At 42.0% G+C, this 26523-nt stretch overlaps 1 protein-coding gene across 5 annotated transcripts in view; it reads right to left on the bottom strand.

Annotated features, from left to right (window-relative positions):
- LOC139263244 (RNA-binding protein Nova-1) overlaps positions 1-26523 on the bottom strand; it is a 356330-nt gene that overhangs the window by 83893 nt on the left and 245914 nt on the right. For all 5 annotated transcript variants that reach the window (XM_070879014.1, XM_070879013.1, XM_070879012.1 and 2 more), the window contains exons 3-4: positions 11082-11248; positions 5239-5310 (exon numbers count right to left, since the gene is read on the bottom strand). In XM_070879014.1, coding sequence (XP_070735115.1) covers positions 5239-5310; positions 11082-11248 — 239 coding nt within the window. The remainder of the gene's footprint in view (positions 1-5238; positions 5311-11081; positions 11249-26523) is intronic.

Below are 26523 nucleotides of genomic sequence, written 5' to 3' on the forward strand. Positions count from 1 at the left end.
ATGGGTTCCAAGAACAGAGATTTGAAAATATGAGCCTCTTCCCATTAACCCTCGAATGAAGATCAACAGCACACAGGTACAGTAAAAAGAGCAGTGCACTGCTTAAAGTTATCAGTTTATTTTCAGCACTATTCTCTCCCAGATCCCAGGCACCAATATAAAAATGCCTTTTGACTTGCAACTTGGGAAAACTGGTTTGCTGTAAACATTTTCAAATCATTTTAAGAAACATCAATACCATGTATTCTTAGTTTTTAGTTACATTTTAATATCTTGTTGGCTTGGGCAAACTGGTAAATTCAATTACTTCAGCACTGGGAACTCATTTGGTTAACTTATGTAACATCACATGTATGTACAGCTAAGTATGGAACAGAAGTTCTTCACGCAATATGATAATATTCTGCATTTTGCACAGCAGTATGTAGTTATGTCAACTTTTACTCATCATCTGCTTATTTTATGTACAATTTAACATTCCAACACAGGCGAGAGAGATGTTGAATAATGCTGCTTGGAGTCAGTTCTCTCAATGCAGCACAGCTATCATTCAATCAACAACAACAAAAACTTGTACTTATATAGCGCCTTCACAAGAGTGTTATGAAACAGAATTTGACACTGAGCCACAGAAAAATTAAGGCAGATGACCAAGTGCTTGGTAAAAGAGATATGTTTTAAGGAGCATCTTAAAGGAGGAAAGAGAGGTGGAGAGGCGGAGCGGTTTAGGGAGGGAATTCCAAAACTTAGTGCCTTGGTAGCTAAAGGCATGGCCACCAATGGTTGAGCGATTAAAATCAGGGATGCTCAAGAGGTCAGAATTAAAGAAGTGCAGATATCTCGGAGGAATTGTAGGACTGGAGGAGATTACAGAGATGGGGAGGGGCGAGGTCATGGAGGGATTTGAAAACAAGGATGAGAATTTTAAAGTTGAGGTGTTGCCGGACCAGCAGCCAACGTAGGTCAGTGAGCACAGGGGTGAAGGGTGAACAGGACTCAGTGCGAGTTACGATACGTGTATCAGAATTTTGGATGACCTCAAGTTTATGTAAGGTAAAACTTGGGAGACTAGCCAGAAGTGCGTTTGGAATAATCAAGTCTAGAGGTAAAAAGGGTTTCAACAGCAGATGAGCTGAGGCGGGGGTGGAGTAGAGCGATGCTTTGGAGGTGGAAATAGGCGGTCTTAGTTATGGTGCGGATATGTGGTTGGAAGCTCATTTCAGGGTCAAATTATACACTATGCTTACGGTAATGTGTGCATAGCATGTGTGTATACTCACAGGTTTGTAGAGCTGTTGAGTTGGGAGTGGCTTAGCCAGTCACGTGATGTTCACAAGACTGAATAAAACCCCAGACAGTTGGGTTCGGGGGATCCACGAGTAGGCAGGTGGTTGTGAGTCTGATGAATGAACTGGTAATGATTATTAAACCTTTTGCTAATAAACCAAATAGTTCTTAAAAGTAATGTGTTGCTATGAATCCTTAAGCAAAGAACCCATAAAGCAAATACACTACAGTTACGAACAGTTTGAATCAGCCTCACTAGGTGGCAGGCGGACGAGAGGGCTGTGACGGGCGAGGTGACCAGGGTCAGGGACCTGCTCGATGGCGGAGGAGCGGGCTGGATGGCGCCAGACATGCTGGCACGGCGCCTAAATTCGGCCGACGTCCGCCGCGCGGCCGATGCCATCGAGTCGCTAAAAACAGCTCTGGGCCCTGACTCTGTTAGGTGTGTCAAGGAGGCTCAAGCACGTGGGGACATCTCGTCCGAACTGACCCCCGTCCGGACGGAATTCCCCATCGACGCCAAACCCCGGAACATCCCTCGGGAGCCGGCGCCTCACAACTTGAGCCGCCTCGGGAAATCCCCTCCGTGCCTTTTAGTTCTGCGCGGAGGGGTTTCCTGTACGGGCTGCTCCTGCACACTCTCAACCTTGCCATCCTCGTCTGCCGTCCAGACACGCCATGGCGTACCATCATACCGTCCAGAGGAGGCGGGGGTCCCCGATGGAGTGCACTCTACACGGGAGTCCTCCCATTATTTATCGGGGACTTGGCCTGGAGGGTGGAGCACGGAGCAGTCCCGTGCAATAAATTTTTAAACCGGTTCACGGGCTCCCAGGCCGCCTGCAATTTCTGCGGTCTGGAAGAATCCGTGTTCCATGTTTTTATTGAATGCGCGAGGTTGTAGCCCCTGTTCCATTATTTATTAGTGCTGCTCCTCAATTTCTGGTTGCACTTCAGTCCCACACTCCTGATCTTTGGGCACCCTGTACGGAGGGGAGCGGGTAGGTCCGAGGGCCTCCTCGTAGGACTGCTTCTGGGCATGGCCAAGGGTGCCATCAGCCGGTCCAGGCAGCGGGCGATCGAGGGGGTCGTTCAGCCCGACTGCCTGCCTCTCTTCCGCGCCTACATCCGGGCCAGGGTGTCCCTAGAGATGGAGCACGCGGTGTCCACCGGTACGCTCGCGGCCTTCCGCGAGAGGCGGGCGCTAGAGGGACTGGAGTGTATCGTTACCCCTGGCAACCAAATTTTAATTTGATTTTATATGTTTTAAAGTTTAATTTATTTTAATTGCCGGTTTTAGTGTTCCCCCCCCCCCCCTTTTATAGGGGGCACTTGTAAAATATATGGTTTTAATGTCCCCCCCAAAAAAAAAATCACAAAAAAACCCCAAAAACATTAAAAAAAATAAAGGGGCAGTTAAAAGTGTCTGGAGTGTCCCCCAGATCGGGGGGCATTTGATCGAACGTTTATTTTGTTCCCCCCACCCCCCAAAAAGAGTTGTAGAGCTGTTGAGTTGGGAGTGGCTTAGCCATTCACGTGATGTTCACAAGACTGAATAAAACCCCAGACAGTTGGATTCGGGGGATCCACGAGTAGGCAGGTGGTTGTGAGTCTGATGAATGAACTGGTAATGATTATTAAACCTTTTGCTAATAAACCAAATAGTTCTTAAAAGTAATGTGTTGCTATGAATCCTTAAGCAAAGAATCCATGAAGCAAATACACTACAGTTACGAACAGTTTGATTCAGCCTCAGACAGATGCTAGAAAGAGAGATGGAGTCGGTGGCTATGGAACAGAGTTTGTGATGGGGACCAAAGACAATGGCTTCAGTCTACTCAATATTTAGTTGGAGGAAATTTCTCTTCACCCAGTACTGCATACCGGATAAGCAGTCTGACAATTTAGGGACAGTGGAGGCTTTAGAGAACAATGCACAAATAATCCTTAACCTTGTCAGTATTTGAAACCAAGGATGAAATTTGGTAATATTATGATACAGTTGTGCAAAACAGAATGTATTTTATATTGCGATAAGCAGGAAGAATAATTTTGTATTACATTGTAGCAACTTGGTTTTTAGTTACATTCACCTCAAGAACAAAAATTGCAGTGCATAAGCATAATGTATTTGGACAATTGCCATATACTTCCGACTGTAGTTGGAATTTTTTGTACGGCCCAAATACTTCTTGGACTAAGAGTAATTCAAATCTAACTTAAATAGTGCACAATTTTCTGTAATTTCCTTAATATCCATGATAAGAGATTCAAAATTAATAGCCAACATTAAAACTGACCATTGCTGTACTGTTAAAAACATCAACCTTCAGAAATTAAGTCGTTTGCTAACCAGAGGAAAATAAACACTGTAGAAAGGTACTGTAGCTAAACCATCCATATATACTTGGATAGTATTTTCCATGATCACTCTTTCTGCAAAAAGGGTCTACAGTTGTAGGATTAATGCTGTTTTTGAGAGGAAAGCAAAATGTAGGTTATAGCAGTGGACCTTTTATATATTGTGCCATCGGGGTAATGCATTACATTGCTTTTTGTGGCAACAACTTGTATTTATATCGTGCCTTTAATGTAGTAAAGCGTCCCAAGGCGCTTCACAGGAGCATTATCAAACAAAAATTGACACCAAACTTTTGACAAAAAGCTTGGGACAAAGAGGTAGGTTTTAAAGAGCGTCTTAAAGGAGAATGTGGTAGAGAGGCAGAAAGGTTTAGGGAGGGAATTCCAGAGCTTAGGGCCTTGGCAACAGAAAGCACAGCCGTCAATGATGGAGGGATTTAAATCGGGGATGCACAAGAGGCCAGAATTGGAGGAGCACAGAGATCTCGAAGGCTTGTAGGGCTGGAGGAGATTACAGAGATAGGGAGAGGTGAGGCCAAGGAAGAACTCAATGGGGATGAAACATCTCAATTTTATATATTTCAAACAACTTCAGGTATTGTGTAGTGCTGATCAGATAGAATGCAAAACTTTGCATTACTTTGATAAAGGCCTCTACCTTTACCTCAACAAAGCATTCCTCTATTGTGCATGGATGGAATTTTCATTTCTAGTGCCCTACTATATCCAAAGATCTATGCAACTAAAACTGTGGATTAAGGGTCAAATGATGCTTAATGAAGACATTATTTAACAATGAAAACATGCCATCACTGAAAAATCATTTCACTTTGAACTCTTAAGAGCTTTCAGTGAGAGGACCCCTCCTGGCCCCAAACTGATCTAAGGCTAGGCCCCAAAAATAAAATACATCCTAAACACTGCTATACAGCCTTATCAGCTCTATAATTTACAAGACTGCAATGATACTAAGTTTTATGTAATTGGTTTATTTTTGAAAGACACACACACACACACACACATACACAAATTATGCTGTCAATAAAACTTACATCTGGTCTTACCTTTTTTTGGAACAACAGTGTCAAACATTTGGTAAATTCATCATTAACATGTTGGAACTTTTGTAATGTGTCATCTACAAAATGTTTAGTTAGAACACAGTGGGAGTTACATCATAATGCACAATAGTAATAACCACTAATCTTGTTTAGATAACTAGCATCTTCATCTTCATGCTACATTCAGTTGAGCAGACAGATGGGTTACTTCTGGCAAAAGGCAAAATGGTTAGTGAAGGGAAAATTGGAAACAAAAAGGCACGGAGACAAATATATATTTTCGGTTCTCACCAGAAACAGTTCATTCGTTAAAGCAAAAGAAAAGTCCACAATATTGCAGGATGTTCTATAATAAGCAGCATCATATTTTTGCTGTGGAATTAGTACACTTGTCTAATCTAAAGCTAGTTATTAACAAATGTACCTGTTACAAAATATTCAAGTCCAGGAAAGGCCTCCTTCCCAGCGTGGCTGTACAATGTTCTCTATACCTGTGAAAGTATGGTGTAGATGGTAGATGATACTGTACCTGATTGGCTCTGGTGGTGGTCATGGGGTCAGATGGAGAGGACTTGGTGGTAGTTGGGGAAGATGGCAATGTCTGGGAATAAAGCAATTCAGGAGGAAATCACCAACCTTAAGCCTTATACTGAACAATCCCATGTACAAAATTGCAAACAGTCCAAGGTAGCTTACTTCGGCTAACATTTTAGGCATTATTTCCATAATTATTCATCCACAGCCAGCTCACGCCAATGAAGGATGGATGAGATTTACGATGAAGAGCTGGTGTCTAGAGAAATACTGTGTTTTTCACCAATAAATTTTAAATTATAAAGCCATGATGATGATTCAATAGGATATGCCCTTTCAATAATTTTCAATTATTGCTACCTACTATGGCAGATGTAGAACAGAACAAATATACAACCACCTCTGCTTTTTGAGCATGAACAAATATCATGAATAAATTTGAGCAAATTCTTTAAGTTTGAACAACATTTCTCTATACAGATTTCTGTAAAACTGATTTTCTGAATCTACCTCTTTGAACTAGTCACAACTGTAGCAAATGCTTTATCAATTCAAATGCTAAGTAAATGCCATTTATACCATGCTGGCAGTTCAAGGGGTTGTAGGATATCATCTCAGCCAGGACTGTTGAACAGGCCTGCTTAGACTTTCCTTGGTATGGAGTGTAACATTGATTATCATATGTAAAATAACCCATAAAACATAAATTCATAACAAAAATATTTATAATAAAGTTAAATACATTGATGCATGGTATGAACAGATTGTACTGTAAATCAGTATGCCATGCCAAATGAAGATATTCAAATTTATGACCAGTCTTCAGAAGTTACTTGAAGTCAGGGAGTAAGTTCAATATACCAGTATTCCAAAATAATTTTTGAGATTTAAAATTCAAAATGGGATTAAATGTTTATTACCTTATTATAGGTATTTCAAAGGGCCACTGTAACTTTGGAAACATTTAATCATCAGCACATCTGATTTTCTCAGAAATCTGTATTCAAGATCATGTTTGTTTGCCATTTTTTGTAAGTTTTTCTTGTGTTGCACAAATGTTATTCAAATGGCTCAAAGGAAGACTGTCTGCAAAAAAATCCTATTTAATGAACTCTAGAATGGGAAAATAACTTTTCCAAATTCCTTTTTCAATTTAAAATATATTCAGTAGAGTGCAAAATGTCACATCTGTCAACATTGTGCAAAATCCTATGTGTGAAATCTTCATTAGTCAGGCAGCTTTGCCTTGAAGATGCAGCCTTACACCAAATATGCAATGAGGTTTGCACAATTTTCATACGGAGCATAAAAAAGTTCCATTAATACTTAGAGGGCTATTCTCATACAGAACAACTTCAAAACATGGTTTTGTGTATTCCGATTTTCACCTGCTGAAACTGTTTTGTTGCTGGGGCTGTTTTTACAGGAGGGAGGTTGAAAGAGGCAGCAAAAAGACAAGGCCACAAGCAGCACAATCGGCTTAATCAATCCTCTGATCCCTCTCCTGTCCCATACAGGCAGTGAAGCTATTTCAGCACCACTTACATGTAAAACGAAACAAAAAAAAAATAGAACAAATAAGATGAACAATGTGAGACTGAGAAACCTAACGAAAGGCAGAATAAAGAACATTTGAAAGACAAAGGAAGAAACAAATCTACCTTACATTAAGAAGAAATAGTTTTTATTACAGCAAACAAATACAACCTATAGAGACAGACTTTACCACAGACACAGATTTTAATGGCAGAACTAAACGTTCAACTAAAACTGGAAATTTTTACTCAAAACTAAAACGGTTTACTAATATGGTTTACTGAAGCTCGTGCCCATAAAGCGAAAAACAGATAAGATACTGTATAAATGATTCGTCCTCCTCTTGGTGAACCATGAAAATAAGTAAGGGAAATGGGGAGAAAACCCATGGAAGATGGCGTTGTGGAGGAAGGGTTGGGTGCCCAACCTCTAACAAGTGCGAGTAGAGTTGGGCAATGCCAATGCCCCAATGAGGAGGCAGAGCTTTAAGGGGCAGTCATGCTGCCCAATAGACAGCCCAATAGACAGGGCAGAGACGGGTTTCCATTAATATAGGCTGCATTGGAGCCTGTGTGAGCACCGTTCCCAAATAATAGCTGTTTGTATTTTGGCAGCAGCAGTAACTGTTTCAAGGTGGTATTTGTGCAAACATTTCTATTACAGTCAATGCCTTTATCCATTTGCTTCTGCGCCATTTCACTGCATCTTTTGAATGGGCTGCCAACCATTCCTGATTATCCAAAACTCTCCTGGAGTGACAAATGAATTACTTAAGCATTGTTGCTAGTAACCTGGGAGAATAGAAAAGCTTCGCACCAGTGGTTTCTGCCAGCATACTTATTCTCCGCTATTCCAATGGTTCCTGACCATCAGGTCTCCGAACCGTGGTCCCCACCAAGGCTCTCCGACCCCTGCTCCCCACCAAGGCTCTCCGACCCCTGCTCCCCAGCAGGGCTCTCCGACCCCTGCTCCCCATCAGGGCTCTCCGACCCCTGCTCCCCATCAGGGCTCGCCGACCCTTGCCCCCCACCAGGGCTCTCCGACCCCTGCTCCCCAGCAGGGCTCTCCGACCCCTGCTCCCCATCAGGGCTCGCCGACCCTTGCCCCCCACCAGGGTTCTCAGACCTCTGCTCCCCACCAAGGCTCTCCGACCCAGCTCCCCATTAGGGCTCTCCGAACCCTGCTCCCCACCAAGGCTCTCCGACCCTTGCCCCTCACCAGGGCTCTCCAACCACTGCTCCCCACCAGGGCTCTCCGACCCCTGCTCCCCATCAGGACTCTCCGACCCCTGCTCCCCATCAGGACCCTTCGACCCCTGCTCCCCACCAGGACTCTCCGATCTCTGCTCCCCACCAGGACCCTTCGATCTGCTACTTATAATACTGATGCTCTAAAGACACTGAGGCAGCAGCATTGGAATTGCCAGATTATAAATCTCAAACAAAAATCAATCTGCTCTTCCACACTGATGGCATCACATATAAATAGAAAGGCCCAGATAATTTCATTTGAATTCTCATTGCATGAAAATATTTATTAAATTTCCCCCAATGCTATGCATCTGGCTGCATAAATAAGAAATGATGACTGAGGTCCAAGGTCTGTAGGAGGGAATAAACACAAATTCATTTTCTCACAGATCAGCATGTAGAAATGGACATGCCCACTTTGCAGTCTGAAGTGTATCCCAGGGTCCCAAAGTTAAAGATAACAGCAGTGATGCTACCTCCAGTGAGTTTGGAGATTTTGCTTACAATACAAATGTAATTTCCTTTTGAAGATCTGTTGGTGCTACCTTTAACAGTGGGCATCGGTTTTAATGCAGAGGCATGCATCATGCAGAGCCATGCTTGGGAGCCTGAGCTATAACACTTGATTAAGGATTAGATCCTTTCTACAAATAACTATGTTTTCTGGGCAGAGCTAGTGGTAGCAATGCTCTTGAATGTCCAGTAATCTGCTGAAATGGAAGACGAAGCTCCCAGCACTGCTGCTTGCAACCTGGGAGTAGAGTAGAGCTCTTGCACCTGCATACTTCCTTTGGTTGCTTGCAGGCAGCCTCCCGGTTCTCAACACTTCTTGCGTAGACAGCTGCTAGCACAAAACCATTATAAAGACAATTGATTACAGGGGACCCAACCTTTATAAAATAAATGCAATAACATTTGTAAACTGTGGGCAAGTGTCACGTGATCAAACATCCAACCTGAGTTGGCAACCCTACAGATGTCGCTTTCCATAGGTCTACAAGGTTGCCACCGGGATAGGGGAGATGCCACATCGCTACAGGTCACAGTATAAAAACATTCTCTTCAGTGTCTCATTTAATCCCTCCCTTTGAAAGAACCTCATTTTTTGTTTATGTGCAGTGAAGCCAAGTAAGGTTGTTATGCGCAGAACTTTTATGCTTTCAATACATACAAAACTACAAATAATGCCATAACTTTCTTAGATAATCTCTCCTTCCAATCAAATGTCTGTGAAACGTGGCTGACTTTTGACACGAGATGGAAAACCCCCAACACAAGAACGTGAATGTTTCTACCTCAAGAACAACCTTTACCATTTAGTTTTATTTTATCTTCTGTAAATTGCTGCTGATGGATTGCTGGTTTGGAGCAAATCACATGCCAAGAAATTGGTACTACACAGCACAAGTGACGTGCCAAAGGTATTCATGTTTTACAGCTGACGGGAAGAATCATTGATACAAGATTATTAAGGAGGTATTTGTGATTTTGTATTTATTGAAGTTTACTGAAAATCAAGATCAAGCAAGTCTTTGCCCATCTGCTCCACGGGAGGTTCCAAAACACAAGCGCCTTTTGACACTTATTATTGGAGTTGTTAAAGAAAATGTAAGTTTCATTGCCAATTCCCCTTGTTCAAGTGTTCCCTAGCCGAGGAGGCAGGTAGCTTGACCCTAGGTTGCCATTTCCACTGATAGCAACCCAGGGTAAATCTCTCTCCTGGATTCTGTTCATTGGCTCTCCATGATGGCATGAATGAGATTCGAAACGTACTATATGGAGAGCTGCAGCCACAACCCCATGTTCTTAGACTCTGACATTGCATTGTGGTTCCAATCTACTGCTGTACTGCTCCTTTATAATAGTCGTGTGTGTACATTTTGCTTCAAACAAAGTTTTGAAATGAATCATTGGGTACTGCAACTTTAATTGTGATGGGCATTCCAATTTAAGAACTGTAAGTTACTTTTGTTCTCAAGAATGAGCTTAGACACTGAATGCATTCACAATTTCAGTGTACTGCAGTTGTTAGTTGACTTTATTTAAATTGTGCTGCAAAGGATAGCTGTTCTACAAATCAATTTCCAAATTCTCATTCATTGCACTGTTTTTAATAATCCCTTTACAAATGTCAATTGATAATTTAAAAAAATGCACACCTGATTTCACAGAGCAACCAATTATGTCAAAGGCTACAAAGGATATCCATGCTTTTGCACATTCTAGACCATGAAATGAATGATACTTCAGTACAAAACAAAAAGTTCCAGGTAGCAATCATTTTCAAAAAGAATGATTGCTCGGGACCAATACCGTAGCAAATAGGAATTACATATCTGAAAACTATCTGGTTCCTGTTGCAGAGACAGCAGGAAAGTTAAGATATACTGTGGTAAATCATCTTGTAGAATGATGCTGAGCTAAAATGTGTGCTCCTGATTTAATTGTTTCGTGAAGAGGTAGTAATTCTACAGTCATCACTGTCTGCACAAGCAGATGAGAGGCACATGTAAGCTGCAAGGAACTATATTTCCTCTTTTATATAAAAATGATTTCACTTTTTCCCGTGTCTATTCATACAAAAGCATTGCAGACAATCTTCCTTTGACAATATACTTAGTCAATATTTATTACACCCTGAAACCTAGTTAAATTAAAACATTATGATAGGTCAAAGAATGCCCATACTAAAAATGTGGGCAAAAAAACTTTTCACCACATGGCTGAAATGTCCTCGCTGTCTTCCATTTCATAAAACTAAATTAATAATCATTGCACATAAGTAATGAGCACAGCTTTGGGATGGTGGTGGGATGATGGCTGAGTCATAGTCATCAATTGATCACCAGTCAAAATATGTTGTAGCCAAAAAGGCTCATCCTTTAATTTATTGTTAACCATTATCTTAATTTTGCATTCTCTTTGATTGAGCTGGCCTGTAGTTTTAAAGTTGCCATTGCTCTACTAGCCACCTGACAAGTTGTTGTCATACTCCTCCTCCACCACCAACTGTGCTTGCTGATTCTAGTATTATGCACTATTAGTAACTCACTTGTTTGATACGATCCGGGTTCACTGTGGTCTGAGGCTGCAGGATGCTAACTGGTTCTGTCTTTGCCACATTCTGAGGCATTTCTCGGATCTTCTCTGCAATGAAGCTATGAACTGCATTCAGAGCTTCTACTGTTCCCTGGATCAGGCATACCCGCTCTGTTGTTCCTGCAAAGTAAATGTTAAAAAAAACCATAATAAACACAAATGTGAAAAACAAAGACTAGTAAGCCATATAGGTGCGCTGGAGAAAATCTGTTCATTTTAATCCTTTCAAGGATATATAAAAAACAACTTTATATATAAAACAACTTTGTAAAATAACGAGAGAGGATAGATAAAGGAAATAGAATGGTTGTGGTTTATATGGATTTTTAAAAAGCATGTTGTGCCAAGTATCAATGAGAGATTTATGCAAGGATAATGCCAAATGGAATTAAGGGGAAGGTGTCCGGCACGGACACGATGGGCCGAAATGGCCTCCTTCTGCGCTGTAAATTTCTATGTTTCTATGGATAAAGGGATGGTTGGAGGACAGAAAGCAAAGGATATGGATAAAAGCATGTTTCTCGGCCTGGAAAAATATGGTTCGTGATTAACCACAGGGGTCTGTCCTTGGGGGTGCTATTATTTACCTTCACGTATAAATGAGTAATTGAGAGAACATTATTGAAATTTGTCAATTGCACTAAATTTGAAGGTATGGCAAATTGTGACAAACTGCAGGGGAACAGAGATAGGCTAGCTGGACAGATCAATGCAGAGCGACTGAAGTAATACATTCTGGAAAAATAGGGAAAGGGAATACACTTTAAATGGAATGATTTTGAACAGAGTCAAGGAGCAGCGGGATCTTGGTCTGCAGATACACAAGTCATTAAAAAGGCACTAGCATGAGGCCATAAACAGGGAAACATAATCCTTGGTTTTGTCTCCACAGTGATGGAATACAAAAGAAAAACGGGATAATGTTGAACTTCTACAAGATCTTATTTAGGCTGCAGTTGGAATATCATTATAGGAGGAAAAGGTGCAGTGTAGATTTGCTAGGCTGTTACCAAGGATGAGGGTGAGAATTATTAAAAGAGACTTCAGAAGTTAGGGCTTTTTGCTAGAATTGAGAAGGTTATGCAGTGACTACTAGAGCTTTTCAAAAGTATGAATTGTTCCAATAAAGCAACTAGTGAAGACTTATTTCCGTTCATCAGCGAGGCAGTAACAAGTGACTCAAATTTAAGGTATCACTAAAAGAATTAAAATGGAATGTTAGAAAAAAATTATTTGGTAATTAGAATATGGTTTTCTCTTGCCACAAATTGTTGATGCAAAGTCAACAGATCCTATTAAAAGAGAAGTTAATTGTTTGAAAAAGAATATTAAATAGTATGGGAAATGAGCAGGCGAGTGGTATTAGATGAAGTGGCTCACTGGGGAAAAAAAACATAGATGCCAAATTCATGAGATGAATAGTCTGTTTCTATGCTGCAACATTTCACAATGATAGTTGAACCCTGGTCAGAGAGTAGGGATACATAGAGAACTAGATGAGGTTTGAGCAAAGAGGGTATGTAGGCATTGGAGGTAAGCTCCAGTGGAAGCCAATTCCTGGTTCAATTGTGGGCACAGTGGGTCTTGCAACAGGGAGTGGGTAGAGGATGCTGGCTTTGTGTTAGGCAGTCAGGCAAGGGGGGGGGAGCAGGGGGGGGGAAGGGGAAGTCCATCAGCCTGGGTGCCTGTTACTCGGTGCTGCTGAAAAGTACGTGTGTAGATGTTGGATGAGAACAGGATTGTACAATTCATAATTTTAAAATAAATAAAATTCAGTATGTAAAATATACAATGAGCTGAGAAAGATACTGTATCCAAAAACAGGACACCACAGCTATAAATGTAGATAGTCATCTTGACTTGCAAAGGTGCAGCCACAGCTAAATCTAGATTTCTGTTTGCAATTTACAATGAATACACATTTCATTCGAATAGGTTAAATGTGCCAAATTACAAGGTTACATCACATACACATACAAGCAGCGCACAAAATTCTAAATATGAAGGAAAATAAATGTGTTTTATTCACGGTGTGATTTCTGCACATTTATAGCATTTGCATTGTGCAGCAAATCCCAAAACATAGGTGGTCTCCTCTTGAAATGCTTGAAGTGTAAACATTTTTTCCACATTATAGTCACTTGTTCTCAGTCACTTAATTAACATAGCCCACTGATTACAATTACAATTCTCTATACAAACCATGTCTTTTTGACCCACGGATAACACCACAACATAAAACCGCCAGACACAGCTGGCGTTATGGTTTTTAAACTGAGAGCAAACCTTATCAGGTGACCAAATCACAACTTATTTTCATCTTAACCTCGAGAAGGTGTTCCAGCCTCGGATTATCCTATTCAGGCCGGAAGCTACAAATGATAACGGGCTAGACTTCCGGCACATATTTGTCCATTTAGCACCCATATAAGCGCCGAGATGTTGTTTATCGCCCATATTTGATGATAAATGGAAACTAGCGCCCGATTATCGCCCATTTATCACCAGTGCAACTTTCACCATACAGGAATGAGCTGAATCGCCCGGCCTATTCTTTTAAATAAAATCTAATGTCATCATTCATGCAAGGCCCAGAATACTGTTTATAATAGAAACTAGCATCCAAATATTGCCCAGATTATCACCAGGCGCTTTCGGCATTTTGCCCATAATGCGTCCAAATGACTGCTCGCCCAAAAAGGTGCTCAAGAAAAGCTGCACTCACCTGATCTTAACCCGGCAGTATGGACGCCATTTTGTAAATGGGAGGAAGTTTAATACAAGGCTGCTTGAAGTGGATGGGAGCATTGAAGTAATCCTTGAGTGATTTTAAGGGCGTTTTAGAATCTTGCCAATCATCTACTCACATTGTGATCAATTTTGAGTTTATATTGTATTTGTTGAGGACAATTTACAAATATTTGAAGACAGATTAGGGCATTTATAGTGTTGGGGCCTGTCATTTCTCAACCAGTATTGATGTCTACTCACATGCTGCAGAATAGAGATGGGAGAAGGTTCATTGAAGAGCATTCCCAATCAAAGAGGTGGCAGACTGCTGAGGAGGAGGAGACCTTACACCCAACGCATTTACAGGGATAAGCGATCATACCTGGACTTGTCCGATAACACGTGCTGCGCTTCTGAAAGGAGGTCATCAGTGAGATATGCCAGCTAATTAAGGGAGATCTGCAGCCTACCAGCACCATCAGGACCACACTGCCCGTTGAGGTTAAGGTTACTGCGACACTTTCCTTCTATGCATTGGGCTCCTTTCAGGCTTCAGCTGGCGATATTCGCTGCATTTCTCAGCAGGCCACACATTGCTGCATTCGACAGGAGACTGAAGCCCATTACGCATGCAGGATGGACTTTATAAACTTCCCTATGACCAGGGAGGCAGAGAGTGAGAGGGCTTTGGGGTTCTCTAGAATAGCAAACTTCTCCAAGGTGCAGAGAGCAATAGACTGTACGCACATCGCCCTGCGAGCACCTTTACAGGATGCAGAGGTGTTTCAGAACCGAAAGGAATTCCACTCCCTGAATGTGCAACTCATTGTCGACCACCAGCAAATAATCATGGCAGTAAATGCAAATTTTCCAGGGGGCATCCATGATGCGCACATCTTGCATGAGAGCACTATCTCTGACCTGTTTAACAGTCAGCCACAAGGTCACGGTTGGATGCTGGGGGATAAAGGATATGGCCTTGCCAGCTGGCTCATGACCCCCCCCCTGCATAAGCCCCAGACAGAAGCCGAGAAGCGCTACAACGAAAGCCATATAACCACACACAATATCATTGAAAAGACAATTAGAGTTCTAAAGCAGCGCTTCAGATGCCTCGACCACTCAGGAGGCAACCTACAATACCACCCTGAGCAGGTCGTTGAGTTCTTTGTGGTGTGCTGCATGTTGCATTACCTAGCTATCAGGAGAGGACAACAATTGCCAGATGGGACCGCCGGTCCACCTCAGGAGAGAGGGGAGGTGGAAGAGGACCTTGGGGAGGACAATCAGCCTGGCGATGAACCCATGCCGCCCCCCCACCCCAGCCGGAAAAGCCCTGTGGTAGTTACGTAGCTGCAAGACTGTTGTGTCAACAGCTCATAAATGAACGCTTTGCATGAAGTTACTTTGGTGACAGTTACAGTTGCATTACGTTTCATCCTTGCCTGGCCTGGCCATTGTTTCCAACCATTGTATTGATGTTTAACCGTACGTTATTAGAAGACACTGCACAACAATTGTAAAGTTCAATAAAAATTTTTAATAATTTAACAATTGATGCAAAAAAAATGTATAAACAAACTATAACACCCATCTCCCCCCAACCCCACCATCAACAGTCAACAACATTTTTCACCCAACAGTAAATTCTAAAACACGATAACACTACAAAAACACCCTCCCACCACCCCCAACATTCAACAAATTTATAATAATAACAGGCAACAATTTTAATTAAAATAGATTAGTACGCCCCCGCCTTACCTGCGACCACGCTTCCCTCCTTTACCTTTACCCCCCCTCATCCACTTACGCCCCAAGTAATGGGGCAAAGTCATCTTGCAGTCACCTCGAGGGCTGCTGCTGTGGAGGTAGGGGGGGCGACGTTGGCTGATTCAATTCAGGAGGCTGAGGCGAAGACGTTTCTGAAGAAACATCTTCCAAGTCAGAAGCAACTGCTTCCTCCTGACTCGCATCTGTCGACATGGTTAGTGGTATGGTACCTTGGGGTGTAGTGCCCCATCCCAAAACCATCGCCTGCCACATGGCATCGACGGAGTTGGCCGTTTGCCTCATTGCCGCAATCATCTGCCCCATGTCCGCGGAGTCGGCGTGGGCACTGGACGACTCGAAGTGCCATGCTGCAAGCCGCTTGCCCCGCTACTTCATCCGTTGAGGATGATGTGGCCGCAGGCACTGCAGACGACCCTTGAGGATCATTATCCTCTTCGGTTGCATCTTCTTCTCCCATGGTCAGCACGACCTGCAGCAATTGGGGTGATGCTCCAGGGGCCTCCTGTTGAGCCTGGGGAGCTGGAAAACATCACTGAGGTTAGTAGAAGAGAAGGGGAGACATGAGAATGCTTGCGCTGCGCAGGCATATACGAGGAACACTACTGCAATAAATGTGAATGAGGGACATTACATATAATTAACATGAGAGTACAGAAGAGTACAGAAGCTGCATGCATAACATTACATCATTCATACATTATAATTAAATTACTTTAAATTACCACTGGTTTACACATTACTCATGTGGCGCAACAACGGGATCTGCACCACCACGGGTGGCAGAACGATTATGCACCCCTACAAGGGCTGAGGCACGCTCCTCCAGGTCGGTTAACTGAAGAAGATCCGCAGGCCCTTCTCTGGCCTGGCTTTGCTCTGCCCGATTCTTAGATATCTTCTTCTGCAAATGTGACAAGAGCATGGCATAAGATAATTGCCTAGGTACTATTAGGGAAAAATAGATATTGTAATCCACAATTAGTCATCGCACATGCTATTCATCGTTAACGTTATATGCCAATATGGTTTGTATGCAATTGATGCATGGTTAAAACATTCAGAGAAGAAATTTAATAAGATCGTGATTAGGAACTAATGCGTAGCACCAACCCCCTCGCGTACAATCCCCATGAAAGGTCCCATCCACGGGCTGTGCCATTCGCCGTCTGAGGGGAGGGAGCCGGGTTATTGCAATCGATGGAGGTCCCCGAGGGGGGGGAATTAGGACCACTGGTGAGCTTGGCAATGACAGGACCATGAAGTAAGGGGGCAGACAGTGAGCCAGGACAGCTCTCCATCAGTCAGGCTGGGTCACTGTGTGACTGACGGCAGCCAGAGAGACTCAGTCTGGGCAAAGCTGAGCAGCCTCTCAATGCTCAGTCGTGCCCCCATCCACCAACCTAATCAGAAAGGAGACGGTGCCCAAGTTAAACAGTTGCTCACAGCACACAAGCAGTGATATAATTTAATAATTCTCCTTCTAAACTAAAGTGGTAGAAATGCTGAGTGTTTGCGGTCTGTCTGTTTCCAGTCATTTCTTTGGCCCCAATTTTCGATCAAAGCGTTTAAATAATAATACTGTCGATTCAGTTTAAGGCATCTCAGCAAGATTACGAATGCACATTTGCACGGAATGATTCCTGGGACACTGCCCTCCCAGGGTTAGAGTCCTAGTGGCGCAGGTTCCGACCCCAATCCAAATATCAACAGGGATGCTACCCAAGATTACCCAGCTTAATTACAATCTGGCAGATTTACATTCTAATTAATGAGTCAGTGTATCATTACAATTATAAATTTAATAATTTAATACTTACTCTTGCAGATGACATCAGGCTGTTCCAGCGCTTGCGGCACTGGTTTGCCGAAGTTACCACTTTGGCGATGTTCGCCCATATTCGCTGGTATATCCAGGGGGGGAGGTTGCCCACGCCCACCCCAGGTTAATTGGCCCCACCAAGTATCCACCTCGAGGACCAGGGCTTCGTTGGTTTCATCAGAAAAGGCTTTCGTCCTCCTTCTCCCTGCAACCTCCGCAACACTCCTGACTCATGTTCCATCTCCATTGCCTCGACACAACCTTCTCTCTCTCTCTCCTTCACTGATGACCCCTAACCTCCCGAATCGCAGGAAAAGTTCTTTGCCTGAAAAATATCTGCGCACAACGACCATTGCTATGGATGCCGGCCTTGCACGACTGAATACATCGCTATCGCCCATTTCACATCGCTACGGCTATTGCCCAAATTAAAAAGGTGAAACCAGCGGTTTTTAAAATGTGTGATATTCTGGCGATCCTGAAAAATAAAACAACCACTAATGCCGGAAATATCACCCATTTTTGGGCAACAGCGATAATAATGGAAAGTCTAGCCCCTTATTTATCCTTCAGTTTTATTTTTCTGCTGCGACTACTACCAATTGTTGCCTCTGGAATTCATATCTCCTGCTGCCATCAAAGGCAGGCTTAAGCTTTCAGTTATTCTGATACAAAGTGGGAACGAAATGGAAGAGAGACTGATGTTTTAATATATCAGGATATTCATTAATGACTTTTATAATAATATACAATGGCTTCAATTCGATTACTGAGTGACTCAACTGAAGATATCTATACTGCAACTCAAAGTACCTTCACTTTGGAAATAATTTGCATTTCAAAATTCTCCAGTCAAGTTTAAAGTAAAATCAAATTTAGCAGTAAAAGGTTCTTTCTAACTAATTTCAACCCCACCCTCTCATTATACAGCTCAATATCTTCTCCATAAACACTAATTATTTATGGAACTCACTTATATGATTTGAACCAGTGGCCTTCCCTCGTAACTAATTCCACCCGTCCATCGACCTTATATAAAATATTTCTGCCCATATTCCTTATTTAATAATAATTTCTAATTGTCCCATATTTTTTGAAAAAATTGTGTGAAACAGTGGGCACAAGTTAACATAAGGAAGTTTAGAGTAAGAAGGAGAGTCGAACTTTGAAAAGATCCATAGTCTTGTTCCAAATGAAAGTACATGCACCAACATATTTATCAAGTTATCCAACCTGTCATTTTACTAGCATTTTGGTCCATATTTTAATTCTTACCCTTTCCTGACTATGCTATTAGTATTTCCTTAGGGCTACTTTAAGAAGGATACTGATCTACTTTCATGGAAGGGGCTCAGCGCAGTCTTCAGATTGAAAATATTAATTCTCCACTACATGAAGGGTTGTGATATGGATTGATCAATATAGCATTCTACAGAAGGTCAGCAGACAACATATGAAAACAAAACTAAATCATGTGACACTCCCAGTATTGAGCCTAAACTAAAAGTCAGCATACCTGAGAGCAGGAGAAAAGAAAATTCAAGAGGGAAATGATAAAGGTAGTTTCTTAAATCATAAATCATTCAAAATGTAGCCAACTGTCACAAAAAGAAAGTTGGTCCAGTTTTTAAAAATAGCCCAATACAAGTTTAGACTTGTACATTATTTAAAATACAGGTATTTGTATAATCTTGTTCCCCACAAAACAAACCGCGTAAGGGAACATCTAGAAAACGTCAGTAACAATAGATATGTGAAAACAACTTACAAATTGATAATGGCTTTAAGTAAATACAATAGGAATGATTAACTAAGTGGCCAAATGCCAACAATGGAGGAAAACAATGGATAAACTAATTAACTTTTTATTGTAACATTTGGTACCTAATTATATTAATAAAGATTTCAGCAGAAATGCACATCAATAATTACAATGAAGATCACTATTTAGATAATATGGGCTGAATATTATCACCCAAAAACAGATCAGTTGGGGTCGGGTCAGATGTTAAAATTTTAAAAATCTGAAATGTGCCTGCAACCCACCCACTTCTAGGTTTAATAGAGGTGGGACATGGGGCGGGAAACCAACCCACTCCCAGGAAGAGAGTTGGCAATTTAAATATTTTAACGAGGCTAACAGCCTCAGATTTAACCTGCTTTGCCGGTTTAACCTAGGCTGTCCGGGTTTCCCAGGCCTTGGGAAACCAGCAGCTGAAGGGAGGCGAGGACAACCTTGGGGAGAAAGGAGATGCCTTTACAGCACTGCTTGTGGGTCAGGAGGAGCAGGAGTCAAGCCAAGTACAAAAGACACATGTTGTGGAGTTAAATTACACAGCATTCGGAGAAACTCAGACTTCTGGGTTTAGGAACATAAGAACAGGAATAGGCCATTGAGCTCCTTGAGCCTTTTCCGCCTTCAATGAGATCATGGCTGATCTGTGGCCTAACTCCACATACCCACTGTTGGCCCATATCCCTTAATACCTTTAGTTAACAAAAAGCTATCAATCTCAGATTTAAAATTAATAATTGATCGAGCATCAATTGCTGTTTGCGGAAGAGAGTTCCAAACGTCTACCACCCTTTGTGTATAGAAGTGTTTCCTAATTTCACTCCCGAAAGGTCTGGTTCTAATTTTTAGACTATGCTATAAAAAGGGAATATGAAAATAAACTCGCAAGGGATATCAAAATGAATGCAAAGAACTTTTACAATTACATTAGGAAAAAGAGGATAGTAAGGAGCAATGTTGGCCCCTTAAAAACTGAAAAGTGGTGCCAGAAATCCCAAAGAAACTAATATTGAATCATGGACAGGGACAATAAAATTAATATAAGTAAAATAACAGTAATGAAGAAAATAATGGCACTAAAGAGTGACAAATCCCCAGGACCAGATGGTTTTCATCCCAGGGTTTTAAAGGAAGTAGGTGAGCACATTGCCGATGCCCTAATTATATTCTTCCAAAGTTCCCTTGATTCAGAAACCATTCCTTTAGTTTGGAAAAGCAAAATACTGCGGATGCTGGAATCTGAAAGATTGGAAAATTGAGCAAGTCCCTCTGCTATTTAAGAACGGCAAGAGAGGGAAACCAGGAATTACAGACCAGTTAGCCTAACATCTGTTGTCGAAAAATTATCGAGAAAGCATGGGCCTTACACTTAACATCCGTAAAACAAAGGTCCTCCACCAGCCTGTCCTCACCGCACAGCACTGCCCCCCAGTCATCAAGATTCACGGTGTGGCCCTCGAAAAAGTGGACCATTTCCCATATCTCGGGAGCCTTTTATCAACAAAGGCAGACATTGATGCGGAGATTCAACATCACCTCCAATGTGCCAGTGCAGCCTTTGGCCGCCTGAGGAAAAGAATGTTCGAAGACCAAGCCCTCAAATCTACCACCAAGCTCATGGTCTATAGAGCTGTAGTAATACCGACCCTCCTGTATGAATCAGAGGCATGGACAATGTACAGAAGACACCGCAAGTCGCTGGAGAAATATCACCAACGATGTCTTCGCAAGATCCTACAAATCCCCTGGGAGGACAGGCGCACCAACATCAGTGTACTCGCCGAGGCTAACATCCCCAGCATTGAAGCACTGACTACATTCGATCAGCTTCGCTGGGCAGGCCACATCGTTCGCATGCCAGAACGAGGCTCCCAAAGCAATTTCTCTATGGGGAGCTCCTTCACGGCAAACGAGCCAAAGGTGGGCAGCGGAAACGTTACAAGGACACCCTCAAAGCCTCCCTGGTAAAGTGCGACATCACCACTGACACCTGGGAGTCCCTGGCTGAAGACCGCCCTAGGTTGAGAAAGTGCATCCGGGAGGGCGTTGAGCTCTTCGAATCTCAATGCTGCGAGTGTGAAGAGGTCAGGCGCAGGCAGCGGAAGGAGCATGCGGCAAATCAGTCCCACCCCCCACCACTCCCTTCCCCCGACGAATGTCTGTCTCACCTGTGACAGGGTCTGTGGCTCTCGCATTGGACTGTTCAGCCACTAAAGAACTCACTTTAGGAATGGAAGCAAGTCTTCCTCGATTCCGAGGGACTGCCGATGATGATGATTGTCTATAATTAAGAATAGGGTGACTGAACATCTCGAAAATTTTCAGTTGATCAGAGAGAGCCAGCTTGAAATTGTGAAAGGTTAGCAAACAGGATTGAATTTTATGAAGAGGTGACTAAAGTAGTGTGCAGGGGAATGTCTATGGATGTTATTTATATGGACTTCCAGAAGGCATATGATAAAGTCCCACATAAGAGACTGTTAACTAAGGTGGAAGCTCATGGATTTGAGGGCAAATTATTGACCTAGTTAGGAAATTGGCTGAGTGGCAGGAGACAGAGAGTAGGGATAATGGGCAGGTACTCTAATTGGCATGATGTGACTAGTGGTGTCCCGCAGGGATCTCTATTTGGGCCTCAACTATTCAGAGTATTTATTAACAACTTAAATGATGGCATAGAAAGTCATATATGGAGATTTACTGATGACACAACGATAAGCGACATTATAGGCTGTGTAAATAAAATTACAAAAGGGATAGTTCTAGATTAAGTGAATGAGCAAAACTGTGGTAAATGCATTTCAATGTGAGCAAATATCAGGTCCACCATTTTGGACCTAGAAAGGATAGAACAGGGTACCTTCTAAATAGTAAAAAGCTGAAAACAGTGGAGGTCCAAAGGGACTTGGGGGTCCAAGTACATACATCATTAAAATGTCATGAACAGGTACAGAAAATAATCAAAAAAGCTAATGGAATGCTGGCCTTTATAGCTGGACCTAAAATACAAGGGGTTAAAGGTTACGGAGTGAATGCTGCCAACGACCAGAAGCTGCACAGAATCATACTGCACATTAATCTGGAACCGGAAGCACATTGTTTCTGTTTTTTTTTAAGAATATGAGCCCACTCCCTCCCCGGCATTTTTCCCAAGAGCCCACTCCCTCCCCGGCAATTTTCCCCGGATCCGGCTCCCTCCCCGGCATTTTTTCCAAGAGCCCACTCCCTCCCCGGCAATTTTCCCGGATCCGGCTCCCTCACTGACATGTAAATTTTTTTTAAAAACCAGCTGGAAGTGCGCATGCGCAGAACACTTCTGGTCAGACCATACCTGGTGTGCTGTGAGCAGTTCTGGGCACCACACCTTAAGAAGGGCTTTGTATAGCTGCAGCATAACTTCTACCCCCTTGTATTCTAGTCCTCTAGATATAAAGGCCAGCATTTCATTTGCTTTTTTAGTTATTTTCTGTATCCGACAGGTTTCCCACCCGAGATTCCGTCCCCCCCCCCCCCCCCCCATCTACATATCCCGCCTGGTCGATGTCCAGATCGATGCGTCTGTAAAGGCAACGAATGGAGAAATACAAACATTAAGAACATTGGTCTAGAAATTCAGGTCGATTGCGCCTGCCGGGCACAAATGACTTTCCGCCTGGGCGTGGCGCTGTTAACAACTCCCGTTAAATTCCACGGGAATTTAGTGGCGGCGGTGATCTGCAGCGATGACGACATCATCGCCGTGCGCAGCGCCTCATACCTTAAAATGAGCATCGCCCCTGAAGCTGCGCAGGGTGATGCCAGAGACAGATTCATGGGGTGCATACAGGATGGCCGGCCACTCGCGGGGGTGCACGTTAAACGGGAGGCGTGGACCGTTACAAAAAAAAATTCAGCCGATATTGCCGAATTTTCCCCCTATTTTCTTTCTAAGCATATTTCTAAGTATTGGCATGAACTTAGCATCTGATGAAAGGTGGGTAGTTATGAAGTTTGGTTAAAATCTGAAGCAGTAAAATGACATCCTTTTTTAAATGAAAAGACATGTCTTGTTCTGAGTATTCCATTTTAGTTTGGTGTGCTGCCCTCTATTCATTGGTATCTCTGTGTAGTGAAGTTTATCACACTTCAATCTTGGAGCGCATCCCAGCCACTGATTATTACTGGAGAATCAGAGATTGAGGATGCGAGGGTCTCCGACCTTGCCTGTGCAGGCTCTCTACTGCATTCCTTGAAACAATTTCAAGCCAGAGGACAACGCAAAGTGAAATTGGCTGGCAATTATTGGGCTATATTGTAAATCCCTGCTCCTCAGAAGTGAGCTCATGTGTGCAATACCTTGAGCATCATATAAAGCCACTCTGAATCACAGCTAAATTCCTCAAGCCAACAGCTTGCCAATACAACAACAGCATTCAATGTTTCAATAATATGTAAGCATGCAGTATGACACTAGCATGGACATTTTAAATGTGGAACTATAATTTTGTGAAAAATGGGACATTTTGGGAACTCATATTTCGCCAGCAATAATACAGTTGGCAGACATGCAACAAATTCCATATAACTCCCCAGGATCACTGCTTTCTCTGTAACTGATATTTCTGGACTACAACAGTGCACATGTAGGTTGTTGTCATGAGTATACTTCACTCTCTGGAAGTGTATTTTTTTCATTATATCTGTCATTGAATAGATTTTTTATATTCTAATAGACTTTGGGTCAGTACAATTACACACAGTACAATATCGGACATGTGTCAATGTTTTAGGCTCAGGAAAAACAAAATTTATTTGTGCAGTAGCTGATATCTTGTTGGTATATAGTTATGGATATCATGTCAATAACTAGTGTGTTGAAATATGTTGTTTGGTTTAAAAGATTTGCTATCTATTTTTTCTTAATGAAGGAATATTAATTTTCTACTGTGATTTTTGGTTCAGTAAGTCAATAGCCACGTTTAGTAAGTCTATACTCTATGGAATATTTTACATTGGATGTTCTTGAACAGCAGTTACGCCGGAGATGTGAAGAATAGCCCATAGAAGTAATTTCCTTATTTCCGCCGGCATACTATCAAGAGCAATGACTGCCCAGCCCTGTCACTGTAAAGAAAAAAAGAATGCAATATACCAATTTGCCACAGTGCTAGTTTAAAATCTAACCTGTGACTACTACTCTTCTGAAATGGTTCTTTTCAGTTATAAATTACAGCCTTACTGATATTATTGCAACCCTGCAGACTTTTTAAATGTTTTGGAAGCGATTTACATTTCCAGCACCATGACCTGTTAGCATTCAATATCATATTTTTAAAAATTAAGCAACAAGAGCAGAATGTTACAGTGCTTCTAGGAATATATTTTAACAGCCCTCACAAAGTTCTGAAATGTGGGGATGCCACACTGCTTTGTTTTTAGTTCTAACGTTTTGTAATAATTTTTTTAATTAAATACTGAAAAGGTAAAAAGTTGCAGAGCTAGAAATTCAATCAAGCTCTGGAACCAGATGTGGAAACACAGTTAACCAAAGAAAATTTCAGCAGATTGGAGTCACCAAGCTAGAAATTTAAATTAAATTTGTTACACATAGGCAAATGATAATGCAATTAAAAAAAATAGGTCAACTTTCCACTTTGCATTTCTCCCAGATAGTAGGGAATTTTCCAGATCTCTGGAGAGAACTGATTCATCTCACACAATCCAATAGGGAGTTTTCTAAAGGTATATATAACCACATAACAGTTCCCATCAAAATAAATAAAAATGCATTAAAAATAAATTTAATTTTAAAATATCAGAAGCAAATTAAGCCATGACTAATATTGGTATATGATGAATCATCTTCTTCATGAGGTTGACAAGGACTCACTTGTTGCTTGTGAATGCTGCTGTTATCGGCCCTGAAATCCCGGCCTCCCCATGTCCGTACGGAGTGTGTATGGACCCGGGAAGGCATCGCAAAAGCTGGTTTTCGCCAAGCGATGCGCATGCGCCGAAGGCCAGCTGTTCTGATCTGTCAAGTTCTGGTTTGACAGATCACACGCATCTCAGCAGCCAGGACATTCGCATGGGCAAGATTGTGGTATTTGCCCATCTCTTGCCCTGCGAATGTCCTTAAAACTACCAGGCACATAGCCTACTTTTACCAACGTAAAACCATACAAAAATAAAATTTTAAAAACACATTTTAACGTTAAAAACCCTGTCCACTAAGGTAAGTTTATTTTAAACCATAATTAAAAGACTTAAAAAAAAATCGGAAAAATATTTTTTTTCTAAGACATTTATTAACTTTAATTTAAATTATTAAATGTGATTTTTTTCCCCCTATTTTTTATTGGCGTTTTGGTGTTAAGGGGGTGTTTCTCAATCATAATGAGAACTCTTACTTATGGGATTCCCATTATTATGAATGAGAAAATACTTTACCTGGATTGGCTGCCCAGTGCCACGTGACTCCAGCTCCAGCTCTTTGTCCGTCCAGACGTGCATGCGCTCTGATGCGCAGGGAAAGGAGGCCTCAGGACCAGGATCTCTGGTGGGCGCAGCAGCAAAAGGTAAGTGCGCATCTTTTCTCTAGAACTGAGTCGAACGCCCGCGGGAAGAAAGAACCGGGATTTCAGGGCCATCATCTCTTTCAGTGATATTTATCAAATTCTGGCCAGCCATGAAATACACTGTCTATTTATAAATTGGTCTGTATTAGCTGCTAACTGATGTCTGTACTGAATTATCTGAATGCTGTTCGAATGAGAAAGAGATACCAGTTAATTCTTCCTTTGTCAATCAGATTTTGAGTCTTTTATGAGCAATATCCACATTTACAAGGTCAGATAAATTCACAAACAACAAAGTAATAGTTGGGAACATCCCTTTCCTAGATAGTAACAGCAATGACAAATTGAATGCCAGATGGTTCAATAAGAAGATCAGCAATCCATAAACTGATGGTGATAACGACTTACAAATAAAATGCACCTATTAATTGCAAGAGATTCCACAGCACACAGCCAGTCTTATTGAGCAAGGCAATCACATCTATTCAAGTAAAAAAAACAGATGATCACCAAACACGTAATGCAACTAACTACTCAGGGAATTAACATTTCAGAACAAAAGTCAATGGAAACCTCTCACATACAATCAGGAAAAAAACTGATCAATAGAACGTTTAGGTGTCAGCCACTTGGCTCAGTGGTAACACTCTAGCCTCTGAGTCAAAAGGTTGTAGGATCAAGTTTCACTCCAGAGACTTGA

The sequence above is a fragment of the Pristiophorus japonicus genome, chromosome 4 (genome assembly GCF_044704955.1).
Source record: "Pristiophorus japonicus isolate sPriJap1 chromosome 4, sPriJap1.hap1, whole genome shotgun sequence".
Lineage (NCBI taxonomy): Eukaryota > Metazoa > Chordata > Chondrichthyes > Pristiophoridae > Pristiophorus > Pristiophorus japonicus.